At 41.3% G+C, this 15,230-nt stretch overlaps 1 protein-coding gene across 11 annotated transcripts in view; it reads left to right on the top strand.

Annotated features, from left to right (window-relative positions):
* Dock10 (dedicator of cytokinesis 10) overlaps positions 1 to 15,230 on the top strand; it is a 231,562-nt gene that overhangs the window by 123,951 nt on the left and 92,381 nt on the right. For all 11 annotated transcript variants that reach the window (XM_047543079.1, XM_047543080.1, XM_047543078.1 and 8 more), the window contains exons 4-7: positions 5,112 to 5,194; positions 12,892 to 12,964; positions 13,228 to 13,350; positions 13,584 to 13,718. In XM_047543079.1, coding sequence (XP_047399035.1) covers positions 5,112 to 5,194; positions 12,892 to 12,964; positions 13,228 to 13,350; positions 13,584 to 13,718 — 414 coding nt within the window. The remainder of the gene's footprint in view (positions 1 to 5,111; positions 5,195 to 12,891; positions 12,965 to 13,227; positions 13,351 to 13,583; positions 13,719 to 15,230) is intronic.

The raw sequence follows: 15,230 nt of genomic DNA, 5'->3' as shown, positions 1-15,230 counted from the left end.
TTTTATTAGTGCTTTGTAGCTGTGCATGACATTGGGGTTTAGTATGACATAATTTTACAAGCATGAAATATAATTTGCTCCAATGCAGTCCCCAGTACTTCCCCTTTCCCTGCCCTGAACTGTTCCCTTTCCTGTATTCTACTAATCTTTTCTTGATTTACTTATAGTCTTTATAAATTAGTACATTATGGATACACATAAAGGTGAAATTCACTGTGGAAAAGTTTAGTCAGGTTCATTGACTAGTCCTCCCTGTTCTTGACCCTCCTGCCTCCCTCTCAACACCCTTCCTCTACTCCACTGATCTGTTTTCATGGGATTCCCCCCTCATTTTCCCCCCTCATTTTGTTCTAGCTTCTGCATATGAGAGAAAACATTTGACCCTTGACTTTCTGGGTCTGGCTTATTTCACTAGCATAATGAGGAACCTAAATTTTAATGACCAGCCTCAGAGGATTCATGGCCAGTAGGACACATTATCCTCATGGCACATACGCCTTTGGCCACGTTGGCACTGGCCCTCATTTTCTGTCTAAACACCTAGAGGCACAATAACAGTGAAATGCACGTCAGAGAGGGTTCACTGTTCGGATTTGAAGTGGAAGTATACTGTGACCATCTCCATCTGAAAGGGATCCCGTGTGAAACACACGCTGTGGGCTAGGAAGTCAGTAAGAGAAAACTGGGGCCATTGACTGACTTAACAAGCAGAGTGACTGAATTTGCAGCAGATCATTTCAGCTTAGTCTCTGGACAAAAAGGAGCTGTAGTCATAATTATAGTAGTTTTTAATGATCTTCTTAGAGTGACTGTGTGGGCTGGCACAAAGAATAGAGAATAATTTTCTATGCATAACATTTCCAAAATGCCATAACTCTGCAGGAAAAATGGTTATGCTTGTGAAACGCACTGGCTTTCTCAGAAGCAGAGAAATCACAGATTTAGAAGGGTTCTTAAGAGTCATCCAGCCCAACCCTGAATCTTACCTACCCACCACCAGATACATGAAATGTAGCAAATAAATTCGGAAGTAATTTGATTAAAATGAGTTTTTGATAATGAAACCTAATGTATTTCTCCAAAATCCTACTTTTATAAGTTAAGGAAAACAAGTTGTTATTAGCAATTGTTGTAAATGTGAATTATGGATGGAATCAAACTTGCTGGGAAAGTCTATTGAGTGCTTGCTGTATGCTAGGTTCTTTACAGGAATTATCTATTTGAGCCTAGTGAAGCTGGTATTAGTTAGACAGTTGAGGAAATTAGAAGTACTAAGTTATTCAGTTGAGATGCCATAGCTAACAAGCAGCAGAACCAAAATTCAAAACCAGATCTGACTCACAACCATAAACAAAAGCACCATCAAAACATACATACAGAATGATGGTCCAGATGTATTTTTAAAAATATATGAGCCAGGGATTGTGGCACACGCCTGTAATCCCAGCAACTTGACAGACTGAGACAGAAGGATCACAAGGTCAAGGCCAGCCTGGGCAACTTAGTGAGATCTCGTCTCAAAAATAGAAAGGACTGGGGATATGGCTCAATGGTAAAGTACCCATGGGTTCAATCCCCAGTGCCAAGGGGGGAAAAAAGCTTGCAATCATCAAACAATTCACAAATCAGCTGAATAGACTTTTAGAGTCAGGCAAATCTAGATTGAAATCCTCCTTCTACCACATGTCAGAAGCTGAACATCCCTTGCTTCTGTGATCTTTAATGGGAACAATGTAATCTCATCAAGTGCTTTTTATGATGTATAAAGTACCTAGTAGTATGATATCTGACAAATATACACAATGGGAGGGATGGAAGGAAGGGAGGGAGGGAAGAAGGAAGGAAGGAAGGAAGGAAGAAAGGAAGGAAGGAAGGAAGGAAGGAAGAGGGATAGTTCTTTACTAATATAAGAAAGTGCCATATTCGTTTTTGTTCAGCAAATCTGAGGATTAACATATCCAGATTCAGTTAAGCCTATGACCTATTGTGAATGGCATGAATAATGCACATGAGTATACACACTTACCATGGTTAAGCAGAGGCCTACCCATAGCAGGAATAGGCAATGAGTGAATCGTGATTTACTGCATCTGTGTTCCACTAAAAACTGCAGATCAGGGATTTTGCAGACAGAAATTATGTGCCAGTAACCTCGAATTCCATTCAGTATTCTAAATGCTCAATGGCTAAATCTGAGATCCAAATAAATAAAATGATTTTACCAAGATCACACTAGTTCTGGAACAAGAATAAAGCTTTGTAACTTCTGGGTCATGTTCCATCCACATGCATTTAGCTCATAAAGCATCTATACTGATTTGGCAGGGGTTTTCTTTAATATATATTTTTTTTAGTTGTAGGTAGACACAATCCCTTTTTTCAGTCTTATTTTTATGCGGTGCTGAGGATCAAACCCAGGGCCCTAGGAGTGCTAGGTGAGCGCTCTACCACTGAGCCACAACCCCAGTCCCTGCAGGAGTTTTTTAATAGAAGAATCTTAGACTACTTTAAGCAACCTATCCCAAGAAAATTTTCCAAACTGGGTGATACTGGGGAAGGACGAGAAGGCTATATGCAAAAAGATATAATCTGAGGCGGGTTTTTGTTGTTGTTATTGATTCTCTTACAGTGGTACAAGATTTGAAGTAGTCATTAAAAAAACCAAAAGGCTCTTTGTCTTGTCCTTTAAGTCTTTGCTCAGACATCACATTTTCTGTAAGACCTACCCTAACCATTCTATTTAAATCAGCCCCCTTGCCCCAAATCTCCCACCCCACTTCCCCTGCTGTATTTTCCCCAAGAGGCTACAATTTTCTGAACCGTGGCACAGTTCACTGGTGTTTGCTGAATTCTGGAGAGCGTGAATTTTTGTCTCCTGTTCCCCACTGCATTCCCATCACCCAGAACAACTCTAGGTACATGATGAGGGCTCTGTAATGCTCATGGAACAAATGAAGAGATGAGTAACCTCAAGACAAGGAGACTAGGTTAGTGAATGAGGGTGTGAATTTTATACTCTACTGATTTGAAGAAAAATTTAGGAAGCAAATGTAAAGCTCTTGAGAATATGCTAAGTGACCGAAAAACAATATTCACAGAGACATATACACTTAAAGGTAACTAGGTAAAACGATGCACCAGAAAAAAAGATCATAAAAGGTTGCCATAGGGAATGGGCTTCATGCTTTTTGTTTTCCATTTTAAAATGTATTTCATTTCATTTGAACAAGGTGAAGAGAAATAACAGTAGGGGAGGGATGAGAACTATGGTCAGGGAAGTTCAAGCTCCCTTGCTTGGGCCCCTCTGCTCCTTGTCTGAATTCTGGACACCTTTGTCTAAAATGAAGATACAACATTTTAGCCCAGGAGCTGAAGAAGGCGCAGTTTTCCTCCTATTTCCAGAAACGTGTGCTTTGCAGGATGGGCAAGTTAATACATTCGATTTTCTCTAAGGACCCTGCTTGGCTCACATCCCCTGTCTTTGTAGACCCTGGATTTCCTTTCCCTCCCTCTGCATGCTCATCTGTCTTGTTGCTGTATTTTTATTGGGGGGAGAGGAGGAAGTGTTCTTGTTCTTTTTTCATTTGTTCATTTATTTATTTAATTTTTGAAACTGATCAATGACAACATCCTGATCAGAGCGTGATGCTAGGTGCGGCTGTGCCCTGTGATGTGTCAGGCAGACACGGCTTCCTCCTCCAACATTTATCATTTATGCCGACAGCAGGCAGGATCCTTTCTACCAGCTTTTTGAAATACGCAGCCCATCATCTCTGCGATCACCCCACGGAGCAGTGCACCCCGGAATGCCTGGCTCACGTCTGTCCCCACCAGTGTCCCCTGCTCTCCCTCCCCTCCCTGGCCTCTGGTAACCACCATCGTCCTCCCCACCTCTATGAGACCCACTTGTGTTCAAAGCCTCCATTTGCCCCATACTCATGCCACTCTCCTCCTACGCCTACCTTTGTCCTCAGTCCCCAGTTTGTGCGTGGGCACGTCCCTAAACAAGAAAAGCTGTGGTGCGGAGAGAATTCAAGGGCAGAAAAATCAAGGCTTCCTAACACCATCCTCTTCCTGCCTTTTCCGGGCATCTGGAGCTGCATGCCGGGGAACCCATACTGCCTACCACTGTCCGCCACTGTCCACAGTCCCAGAGGGCCACTCCTCCCCTCCTCTTGACTCTGTGAAGGCGGTGTGCATGACAGAGACCATCCTAGGACTTCATTCCTCAGAGCGCAAAGAATTTATTATCTTCCACTAGGGGAAGAATGCCCTATGTCCTCATGGAGAGCCATTTAACCCCCAGAATCATGTGATGCTAGAATTGAAAGGAGTCTTAAAAGCCATTTGGTGAAATCTCCATTATAAATCCCTGGTCCTTACAGCAATAAATTATTTGCTATCCATAAGTACCACCAAATCAGCCAGTGTTTACCATCCTAGGATGGTTACTTTGTGCTATTGGCTTGGGTTTTGAAACAGTGTTCAGTTATCTTTTATTCACATCTGCTATAAAATCTGTGACTCATCATGGAGAAGGCTGTGGCTCAGAAGGCAAGAGGGCAACTGGAAAACTCATTTCAGGTTGACACAGGGCACTGATGCAAAAAAGGAAAAGATCAGTTACTGAAGCAAGAATAAGAAGAAATCAGGCTAAAAGTATGACAGAAGAACAGCACATCAATAGCAACATCCGTCACTACGGAGAACCGGTAGATAGTGGCAGGGTTGCCAAGGAAGTAGGGAGACTGATGCTCCAGTGTTAGCAACGTATCCGGAGTGAGTCAATGGTGATTGCATTAGGGTTTCCCTGATGGAGTAAAATAGAATAAATATGTTAAATGATTCCTCTTCCATGTGTCTGGAAAAGGATAAATTTCCATTTCATTGGAAAACGTAAAGTGATTATAGAGAGCAAGCCCCTTATCTACCTTTAAAAGGCCAAAGATTTATACAATCTGAAGAGAAACCAGTGTTCCTTACCTACCTTAAAATCACTAGCAGCCACCATAATGCCACCTGGGGATTAGAACTGTCTTGATGGTCCATTGTGCCAAATAGCTGATTTTTTTTTAATGCTAATTTTTTAATTGTCTTTTTTTCCTTTTCAGGCTTGTAAATTTTATAGCTCCCAGTGGTACGTGGTAAACTACAAATATGAACAATATTCTGGAGACATTCGACAACTACCCCGGTAAGAGCTTGTTATAAGGACTGTTAAAAGGAAATTTCCACAGGGGTGACATCATCTAGTTTTACCTCTTTGAAAATTTGCTTGGTCCTCTGCAAAGGGACTGCAGGGGAGGCAGCAGAAGAGACAGAGGCTAGTTGTTTTGGAATTATCTTACTCTGGAGAGCAAAGCAATGTTCCTCCAAAACAGTGAATCTTTTTTCCCAACACTGGACATTGACTTCTACCAAATTTCTAGATGTTCTTCTGGACTCAGTCCTTCCCGATGGGTAACTCTGGGGGCTCCCTGTTGGGAAGGTCCTGCCACACCCTGGGCCTTCCTGAGTAATTATGACATTCAAAACCTCTGAGTATTAGTCACATGCTTTTTGTAGATACCATTGAAAAGCAATTTTTGACACCAAGACTTCCTCTTTCTGAGAATAGTTCTGAGAAGTGGTTACAACTTGGAAAGCATGTTCAACCAATTGGAAGACTCTGCATCAAGTGAGAGGAGCCATCATAGCAGCATTGAGCTCCCTCTGGAGTGAAAGACTTCCCACTGTCACTTCCATGGCTTTGTTCCCAAACACCATTTATCTCTTCTTACATTCACCATGTAATAAAGAAAAGGAGGAGGTAAAACAATTCACATTTATAGTAGTCTTCCTCTACTGAAATCACAGAGAAAGCTTGTCCACTAGGAGCAGGTCCAGACCATCCTGGTGAGCTGGGATTCTCATAGAGCATGCAGATTCTTCTCATGAAAAGAAATGAGAAAGTAACCAAAATGTTCTCGAGAATTTCCCTTACTTTAACTGAAGGAAGTGGAAGTCGATACCAAAAAGGGGAAGAATAAGGTTGCCACGAGTAAGACATGTTAATTAGCTATATATATTCAAAATGAAAATAAAAGGTTCTGGAATACAGTCCTGTAGCATACACCTGAGAATAATCAAGACCATAACACTGAACAGTAGAATTATATTTTTACCCGATTTCACAAAGCTAAACACTCCCCCCTAAAGACTGTACATATTTAGGTCAGTGGAAACAGATTAATTTACTTGTGCTTTCCAAGGCTGTTAGAGGTAAATCATTTTCATACTTCCTGGATTAGAATTTTCATATGTCTGCTACTAATTTAAATTGATCATTTCTTTTTATGGGTTGCTGAGGCTGCAAAATACAAATGTGCAATCATTAAAAAGTGAAAAAAGAGGTGGATGTACTTTAAATTTTAAAATGTATTATTTTTGTCTTTTAAGAACCCTACTTCTTCAAAAAAAATGTTCATAAGAAGATACTGGAAGGATACATTATTTCTAGCTAAAAGCAAAACACAAAAGGTAAAATGTAAACATAAATAAAAATTAACACTGAACTTGGAGTTCCCAGGCGATCAGAGCAGCATAAATACCTATGTCACTAGGTAAAGTACAGAGACCTATGACACAATAATTTTTTTTTCCACAGTTGATTTGATAGAAATAAGAAAATTTTCTAAACTTATATTTTTTGACTGAAGGACAAATAAAGTGTGGCCAGTTTAGCTGGGCTGAATTAGGACAGAATGATTTTGTAAAGAACAAAAGATATTTCTCAAGTGCCTACAGAGGGTGAGTTAGAATGTGCTAGACGCCAGAAGTCTGTTATCTCATTTAATAACCACAGGCTAGAAACTGTCATCCCCATTTTATAGAGGAAACTCAGGCACTGAGAGATGCCACCCTTCTTACGGGGGTGAGAGAGGAAATTTGAGTGAAAAACTGAGAAATGAGACTGCCAATAAATTATAACTCAGTTGGAACCAACTCAGAGGGTAAGATCCCTGACTGGCCTTGATCCTGGATCTCAAAGGCTCTTAAGAGATCACAGAATGCTCTTGGGGCTGGGGGAATTCAAAGTCAAGATCCTGAGGTGCTAACTTTCCCGTGATCTTTAAAACACACAGCAGTGATTGCACAGTAGCCCCTAGACTGACGGGAGAGGGTGACTGGTTGCCCTCAAGCCTCAAGGTGGTGTGAACACTGTCTGCCACCCAGGTCCCGAGCTGTGCCCTGCGCAGCTGACCTCACCTGCTCCCGCTGTCCTTGCTCCCCATGTCCAGACCACAGCCTTCCGCTCCTCGGTGCTCCTCGGTGCTCGGAGCTTGGTCCTCCTCAGGACCCGCCTGCTTCCCTCTGCTGGAATGATGCTTCCCTAGAGCGGCTCACAACCGGCTGCTTCTCACGCTCAACCTGAGGGACGCCTCCCAGGAGAGTCCCCAGTTCCGCCCTCACTAATCTTGATCTCTTCCACTTCTACCCAATCAATCACTCTCTCCTCTCTGATTCTTTTTTTTTTTTTCCATTATTTATTTTAAGTCGACAGATAGCATTGTGCATTTTTGTCATGTGCAACGTGATGTTCTGAAGTCCACAGACACTGGACTGGTCAAATCCGGCTAATTAAAAAATCCCCTGGTGTTGTCATGGCTGTTGCAGTGAGAACACTGCACATCTCTCCTGCCTCTCCAAGAACGGGATGTGTGATCATTGACTGTGGTCACCCTGCTGTGCAATGGATCTCTTGAAACTCTTTGATTTTTCTAACAACCATTTTCACTCAGGGAAATTGTGCTTACTTATGTCTAATTTATTCAGGACTCCCTCCTCCCCTGGAGCTTCTTCGGTTTAGGGACTTGTTTTCTAATATGTGACTGGCATTCTTGTGGTTCTTCTAGCTACCAGGTACTAACTAGATCCGCAAACTTAGAACTGGGACAAGCTGGCACTCCAAGGACATGCCCACATCAACCCTAACTTGAACTCACTGGCATATAATTTTTTTTAAATGAAAAATGAGGTCATCATGGGCACAAAGAGGGGCCACTGGAGTTGGTTGTTCGCTCTTGACCTCCTTCACATTGTCTCTTATCTTCTGAGTTACTTTTGAACAGTTAAAGTGAAGCTAAGGGGAATGCTTAAAGCAAATTTTATTTTATAAAAGAGTGTGTAGATGTAAATTGTAGCATCACATAAGTGAGACTATCTAAGCAATAAATGTAACTTTTAGGAAATTCTTGAAAATATTTTTTGACATTTGCATGAAGTTTTGACTATTGGCAGTATAAAAAGGAGGAATGTTCAGAAGATATCCTTTTTGGTCACTCTATCATTCTGTCGACACTTTAAAAGTGTCATGCAAATTTTCAAACATAGGAAAATTTGAAAGGTGTGTGCAAAGAAGAACCCTATTCTCACCATTGAGAATGTCTTTTAAATTTTGCTATCTTTCATAACATTACTTATCTGTCCATTCATCCATCCATCCATCCGTCTCTCTAGCCGCCCAGCAATTCCACCTTCTTTTTTGATCATTTTAGATTTTAAAAATCAGCACAGTGCCTCTCTAAGCACTTTAGAATGTGTATCATCAGGTAGAGATTCAGTGTGTGCAGTTTATTGTGGGGGTTTTCAAGTAAAATTGACATCTGAGGAAACGTGCAAATTTTAAGTGAGCCATTTCACATCTTTTGACCAACAATTCGCCTGCAACTCACACCTCTTTTGAGATACAGATTCCCATCACCCCCAGGGAATTAGCCATGCCTCTTCCTGCTCAGTACTCTCCTCTACCCTAGAGAGACAACCAGTACCAAGACCATGACACTAGAATAATGCCATGTATATTCTTGTGCTTCTGGTTTCTTTTACTCAGCACAGTGCGCTTGAGTGATGTCCCTATTGTCGCATGCATATGTAGCTCCTTTTCCTTTCTGAGTAACTCTCTTCATCCGGATCCACTGTGATTTTGTATAGTCATTCTCTGTTGATGGGCACTTCTTTATTGTTTTGTCCTGTGTTACTCACAAGCACTTTGGATGCATAGGTTTTTGTGAATCTTTGCCACACGTTATAGAGTATCCCCACTGTCATTTCCACTTCTCAAGTGAGAGATCTGTGCATACCCCTCAAGAGTACTGAGCCTTATCCATTGATGTTCACAAAAACCTTCCTTTGTTCCCTTGTCCTTCACTCATTTGAAAAGCTGTTCCTTCTCTTCCTTGTTCATAAGCGTGTAGTAGAAATCAACACTAATGAGACATTGAGCAATACTGCAGTCCATAGTTATCAAGAACAAACACCCACAAAATCATTCTTGTGTGAGAAAGGGAAGGAAGGACATGCCATGCTGGCCAGGAGGGCAGAATAAGAAGTTCAGAAATGAACAGCTTCATGTTGTGTCTTAAGGCAGATGGATGGCAAACAGAGCCAGTGTTGACATCCCACATTCGAGTTTGTCTCTGCTGCCACCTCCTCAGCTCTCCCTCCTCGTTCCTCTGCCGTGCACTGGGGATGTCTCCTCAGTCCTCCCTTTAAGATTGGGCCACCGTTTTCATAATCCTGGACTGCTGGTGTTTCATCCTCTGCAGAAGAAATTCTGCAGGTCCTTCCTCTGAAATCAACTGTTTGAACCTGCCCTGAACTGCAGGTGACATGTCATCACTCACAGGAGGGGGAGAGAAGGAAAGGTTGTATTTAAGGGCTTTGTCAATCAAACGCAGAGGTGAAAGGAGCTGTTCTTCACTCAAGAAGTGTCAGATGATAATAAGGATATATTTTTGATGGAGTGGGAAGAATTTCCCAGTGTCCAGAAATAACACTGTAGAGCTTCTACTTGCTCTGCCTTCTCAGAAAGCTGAGCCCGATTAAAAGGGATGGAACAAGTTAACATCACACAGGTACCCCAGATCCTTTTGGGGGAAAATGTCTTCATTGATGCTTAAGGTGCTTATTAAACATGGTGTAAACTTATATTTTCTAAACACAGGACTGAGTTCAGAGATAAATATCCTAATCCCATCTCTTCCACTGTGTGTTTTATATAAATAACTGTTACAGTTATTTATTTTTATCCCTATAAAATGGTAAGATTAATCAAGACTATAGAACCTAGCATCAGCACAAATGTCTAATTGCACACAAATGTAATTTACTAAAAAAGCAGTAGTCTGTTTAATGCACATTTAAACTCCAGTATATATTTGGGAACATCTTTGGACTTGTAAATAAATCATGGTTGAGGAGGATCATATTATGCATTAATGCCTTTGAAATGCCCATACATGTCTTCTCTATTAAAAATATTTATTGAATGCCAGACCTTGAAGTGGGGCTGACCATGAAGTACACATTTCCCACCACACTTCTTTCAAGCCCTTTACTGTTAAATAAAACTGTTGCCATTTGCAACTACTTATCTGTAGGTCTTGGGGTTTTATCCAGATCACAGCTAAAACCGAATAGGATGGAAATCAGAAATAGGACCGATGCAACACTCCAGACGCCAACCTTATCACTCAATCTTCTCAGAAGAGCTTTACTGCTCTTATTGTCTGAGTTGCCAATAAACCTCATTAATATGAATTTATCAGGTAAAGTCACAATAGTAAAATACTTTTAAGACTCCATTTAACATGTCAGAGGTACTTTTTTTAGATTTTGATCACCAAAAATACATTCTACAGCTATTAAAAAAATCACCAAAATACCTACCACCCAATAGAGTGTGAAATTATATCATTTCAGATTATTTTGTTTCTGATATTCTTGCTCACCTTGCCTTTTCATTGGTTAAACCAGCAAATGGGTTTTGAGCATCTAGAGCAATAGGAAAGAACCCAGCTGAGGAAGATGTGGGTGGGCATTCATTAGAGTTCCTGCCTTTAAGAAAGATATAATCTGATGAAGGCTTAGGACAGGGCGCAGCTAACAGGGGCAGGTGAGCACAGTTGAGAGATTAATGCACAGTGTCCACAGGAAGAGAGCCCTAATTATGCAGAGTCCAGGATGCCTTCATGGAAATGATCTTAGGGCACAAGCTTTTGCCAGGTTACAATGACAAAGTACTCAGGCTTAAAAATGAATGAAATCCTGGCCCATGCTATGATATGGATGAACCTTGAGGACCTCATATTAAGTGAATAAACCAGACATAGAAAGACAAGTACATGATTCCACTTGTATGAGGTGCTTAGAATAGTCAAATGCATGGCAGAGAAGGTAGAAGAGTGGCAGTAAGCAGGGTTGTGGGAGGGGAAGAGGTGGAGAATTGTTTTTAATGGGTACAGAATTTCAGAATGGGGGCTGGGGATATGGCTCAGTTGGTAGAGTGCTCACCCCGGAAGCACAAGGCCCTGGGTTCAATCCCCAGCACCACAAAAAAAAAAAAAAAAAAAATAGAATTTCAGAATGGGAGGACAGAAAGGACTGGGGATGGCTGCCCACCCCCATATGAATCTGCTTAATGTCACTCAACCATACAATTAAGCCAGGTTAAAATGGTAACACTTGTGTGTATTTCACCAGTTTTCAAAAACCCTTTAACAGGCATGGAGGGTGGTTCTGACTTTAGACTTTGCCCTGTGGACACAAGGACAATGTTCTTTTTGTGCCGTCACATCCCCTGCTGTAAACTGGGAATATACATTTTCATGTCCCTCAGAAGGAGGCTGAGGGAATATTTTGAAGCCATTACTTAGCACCCTGTGTGAACACTCAGCAGGGAAAATGTATGCATACTTAGTTATCAAGGGTCCTTGGTCATTTTCCTTCCTCTCTGGATACCTTCAGCATAGGAAACATGTGAGATGGGAATATCAGTTAGCCTCTGGTCTTTTCTTCTTCCAATAGTCAGATTCAGAGATTGTTCCTATGTAAGGTAAATCATTTCAGAGAAAATGCAAACATCCCATGAAATTCCTACATATAGAAGTTTTTGTAATAGAGGTGCTAAAGAGCTGGATACCTGCCAGGTGCAGGTCCCTGTCATCCCAGCAGATCTGGAGGTTGAGGTAGAAGGATCAGGAGTTCAAAGCCAACCTCAGCAACTTAGTGAGGTTCTAAGCAACTCAGCAAGGTCCTCTCTCTAAATAAAATATTTAAAAGGGTTGTGAATGTGGCTCAGTGATTAAGGCCCCTCTGTTCAATCTCTGGTAAAAAAGAAAGCTGGGTATCAGGAATGTGTGAGCCTTTGAAGGGATTTTCTGGTTTCCTTCCAACACTTCCTTGTGAGATGGAGTCAAGCCAGTGAAAGCCTATCGTTCTGACCTACTTATAAAACCAGCTGTGCCCTTGTGCTCCTTTGGGCAGATCACAATGCCATGGCTGAGGAGGCATTTCTGAGCTGCCCTGGGAATGCACAAAGGAAGCACAGCTGCCACTAGGTCCCTTCCAGTGGCCTTCTGAGAAGCCCTCAGGTAGAGAAACCACACAGCTCAATAGCCTGGCACAGGCTGTGTCTCGGGAACAGGGTCCCTCAGAGCTGAAGCTCTTCAGATGCCTCCCTGTAGCCTTGATCACGTCATTTAGGTGAGCCAAGGAAGGGAATGGAAATACACTACTCAATATTTCACTTCAGAATATGGAAGAAGGAAACTTCCAAACCTTTAACAGCATCTTTCTTGCTTTCTTTTAATTCTAAAAGATACGTGTAAATCTGTATGAATAGTTCACTCCATGGCTTAAATTATTCGTTTACTGGAGATAAGATGGAATGGCATGGAGAAAGTTACTACCTCTAAGGGAAATGGGGCCCCCACAGTTTTCAAGATTCTAAATTTTAAAAATTTCTAAGTGTTGGCATAGTTTAGTTGTTACCTTGGGAACAGCTGAACATGAAAGCCCTGTCTTAAATGACATATCAGAATCTTTTCTTTTCTTTTTTAAACATATCAGAGCAGAATACAAACCAGAGAAACTTCCTTCACATTCCTTTGAGGTTGACCATGAAGACGCTGATAAGGATGAAGTAAGTGAGCCGTTGAAAGTGAAATGTTTAAACATGAGGGCTATTAGTTCCTGTCTTGCTTTGGAGATTTCACCTTCTGGCCAGTTCTTCCTGAGCAGCAGTAGCTGTTTGGGTTGGGGCTTTTAGTCGGAATGAATCATGTTTGTTTTGACATTGAACATGATTTTGCAGATGAGTCAAAGACAGGAAAAGGAGTCTGGTTTTTAAGTGCAGTGTCTGAGCCCTGGGATGCGCAGCGCCATGCTAATGATGCCTTTATGCAGGATACCACTTCCCACTCCTCCTCCAAAGGCGGTGGGGGAGCCGGAGGATCGGGAGTTTTCAAGTCTGGCTGGCTCTACAAGGGGAATTTTAACAGCACCGTCAACAATACCGTTACTGTTCGGGTAAGGGACACCAAGACTCATCTTCATTTCTGTCACCTTTCTTGATACACCCTCTTTTGGTCACAGCACAGAGGAGATCATTTGCATTGAGTTTACGTTTCATATCATATTTTATTTATGAGGAAGTAGGATGCTTTTCTCTAGAACAATGCCCTTCTGATGGAATTAGAATATTTCTAACCTCCATGAGTAAATAGCTCATTACAATTTGACTTTTTCTGTCTTTTATTTAGTCATTCAAAAAGCGCTACTTCCAGCTGACTCAGTTGCCTGATAATTCCTACATTATGAACTTTTACAAAGATGAAAAAATATCCAAAGAACCCAAAGGCTGCATCTTTCTGGATTCCTGTACAGGTGTAGTACAGGTGAGTGGAAATCCCTTTTTCCCCTTGGGGGTTATTTTCACTGCAAAATGCATTTGGCAAATATTTTTGAATTATATAGTGTGAACCCAAAAGTGTTCTAGACTCCAGTTATTCAGTGAAAAACAAAGCGGCCTACATCTCTGCCGCCACAAAACTTACTTGCAAAGAAAAACAGGAAAGAAGGAAAGAAATAAACAGAATGGAATCAGCTGGTAAGTGTTTTCAATAAAGAAAATAAACAAGGTCACAGAGAAGAGAGATTTGAGTGGTGAGACTGGAAAGGAATATTAATGCTCAAGACCTCAAGACGTGAGAAAAGCATTTTTGAAGAGAGACCATATGATCCATGGACTAAAGAATGAGCAGGGACAGCAGGTGCAAAGGTCCTGAGAGGAGCTAGCTGGTATAAGCTGAACTATCTATTCAAGAGAAAGAGGAGAAGGACCCCTGAGTGGCTTCAGTGTGAGAACCATGGAGCTAAGGAAATTCAGTAAGATGATATGTAAAACACAGAGCTCAAAGCATAAACAACTTCATAAAGGTCATCTTGAGGTAACCATGTAAATTCACAGTGTGCACCCACATCCTCTTTCCTCCATGAGGAGGTTTCCTCCAAAGGCAAGAATTACATTGATTCCCAAGGTTTAGATTTCAGAAACAGCTAGTGCTTTTAACAGATAATGCTGTTCTTCAAGTTCTTGACCTTCGAATAATTGTTCTTAGTATTAAAATTGGCATGAACCACTGTGGTGAAGGAAAAAAGAATTATTCTGTAGACCTCTCCCATTCCATGGACATTGGAGGCCTAGGCATTCGAAACATTTATTCTTTCTGCTCTGAGGCATTTTCTAAACTTATTTCTTCTTAGTTAAAAACGGAAGCACTCGAGTGTTTTAGCAATCTCCCCTCAAATTTCACAATAAGGCTCCGGTTGCTTGAGGTGAAGGACTTTGCTTCTGGTCACAAGCCACTAGAGCTGCGCTTTCTGTTATCAGCAAGCCTCAGGCACTCACTGGGTACCTTGCAGCTGAGATGACATCTTGGACAACTACTGGGGTCACTTAGATATGTGGATGCCAAAGAGAGCTCTCTCCAGCCTCTTAGTCCTGGCCTAATTCTGGACAGTTCATCTGTTAAAAAATCTGGAATTCCTCCAGAAAGTAATAAGACTGAACTTTAAAAGGAAAGAATTAATTAAGTGTAGCTGAGCACTCCACTAGAAGTGAAAGCTAATTGCATTTTAATGCAGATGCCAGCTTTCCATATGGAAAGGGCAATAAGGATCTTAATGGAGGGTGGAGATAATTGTCTATTCTTGGGCATAAAGGAGACTCTTTGGTCCTAGCAATATGAAGTAATTCCTTAGCAATAGTTTAGAGATCAATAACTACCTTTTATAAACATTGAGCTGAAATTTTTAAATATATTCTCTCCCATTTGTACTTCAAAATCTGCTTTGTCAAGTGAGTCATCGTTTTTTTTAAAAAAATGTAGAATTGTTGTCTTTTTTTA

Source organism: Sciurus carolinensis, chromosome 3 (assembly GCF_902686445.1).
Source record: "Sciurus carolinensis chromosome 3, mSciCar1.2, whole genome shotgun sequence".
Lineage (NCBI taxonomy): Eukaryota > Metazoa > Chordata > Mammalia > Rodentia > Sciuridae > Sciurus > Sciurus carolinensis.
Note: the sequence above shows the minus strand (reverse complement) of the source record. Positions and strands in the feature narration are given on the sequence as shown.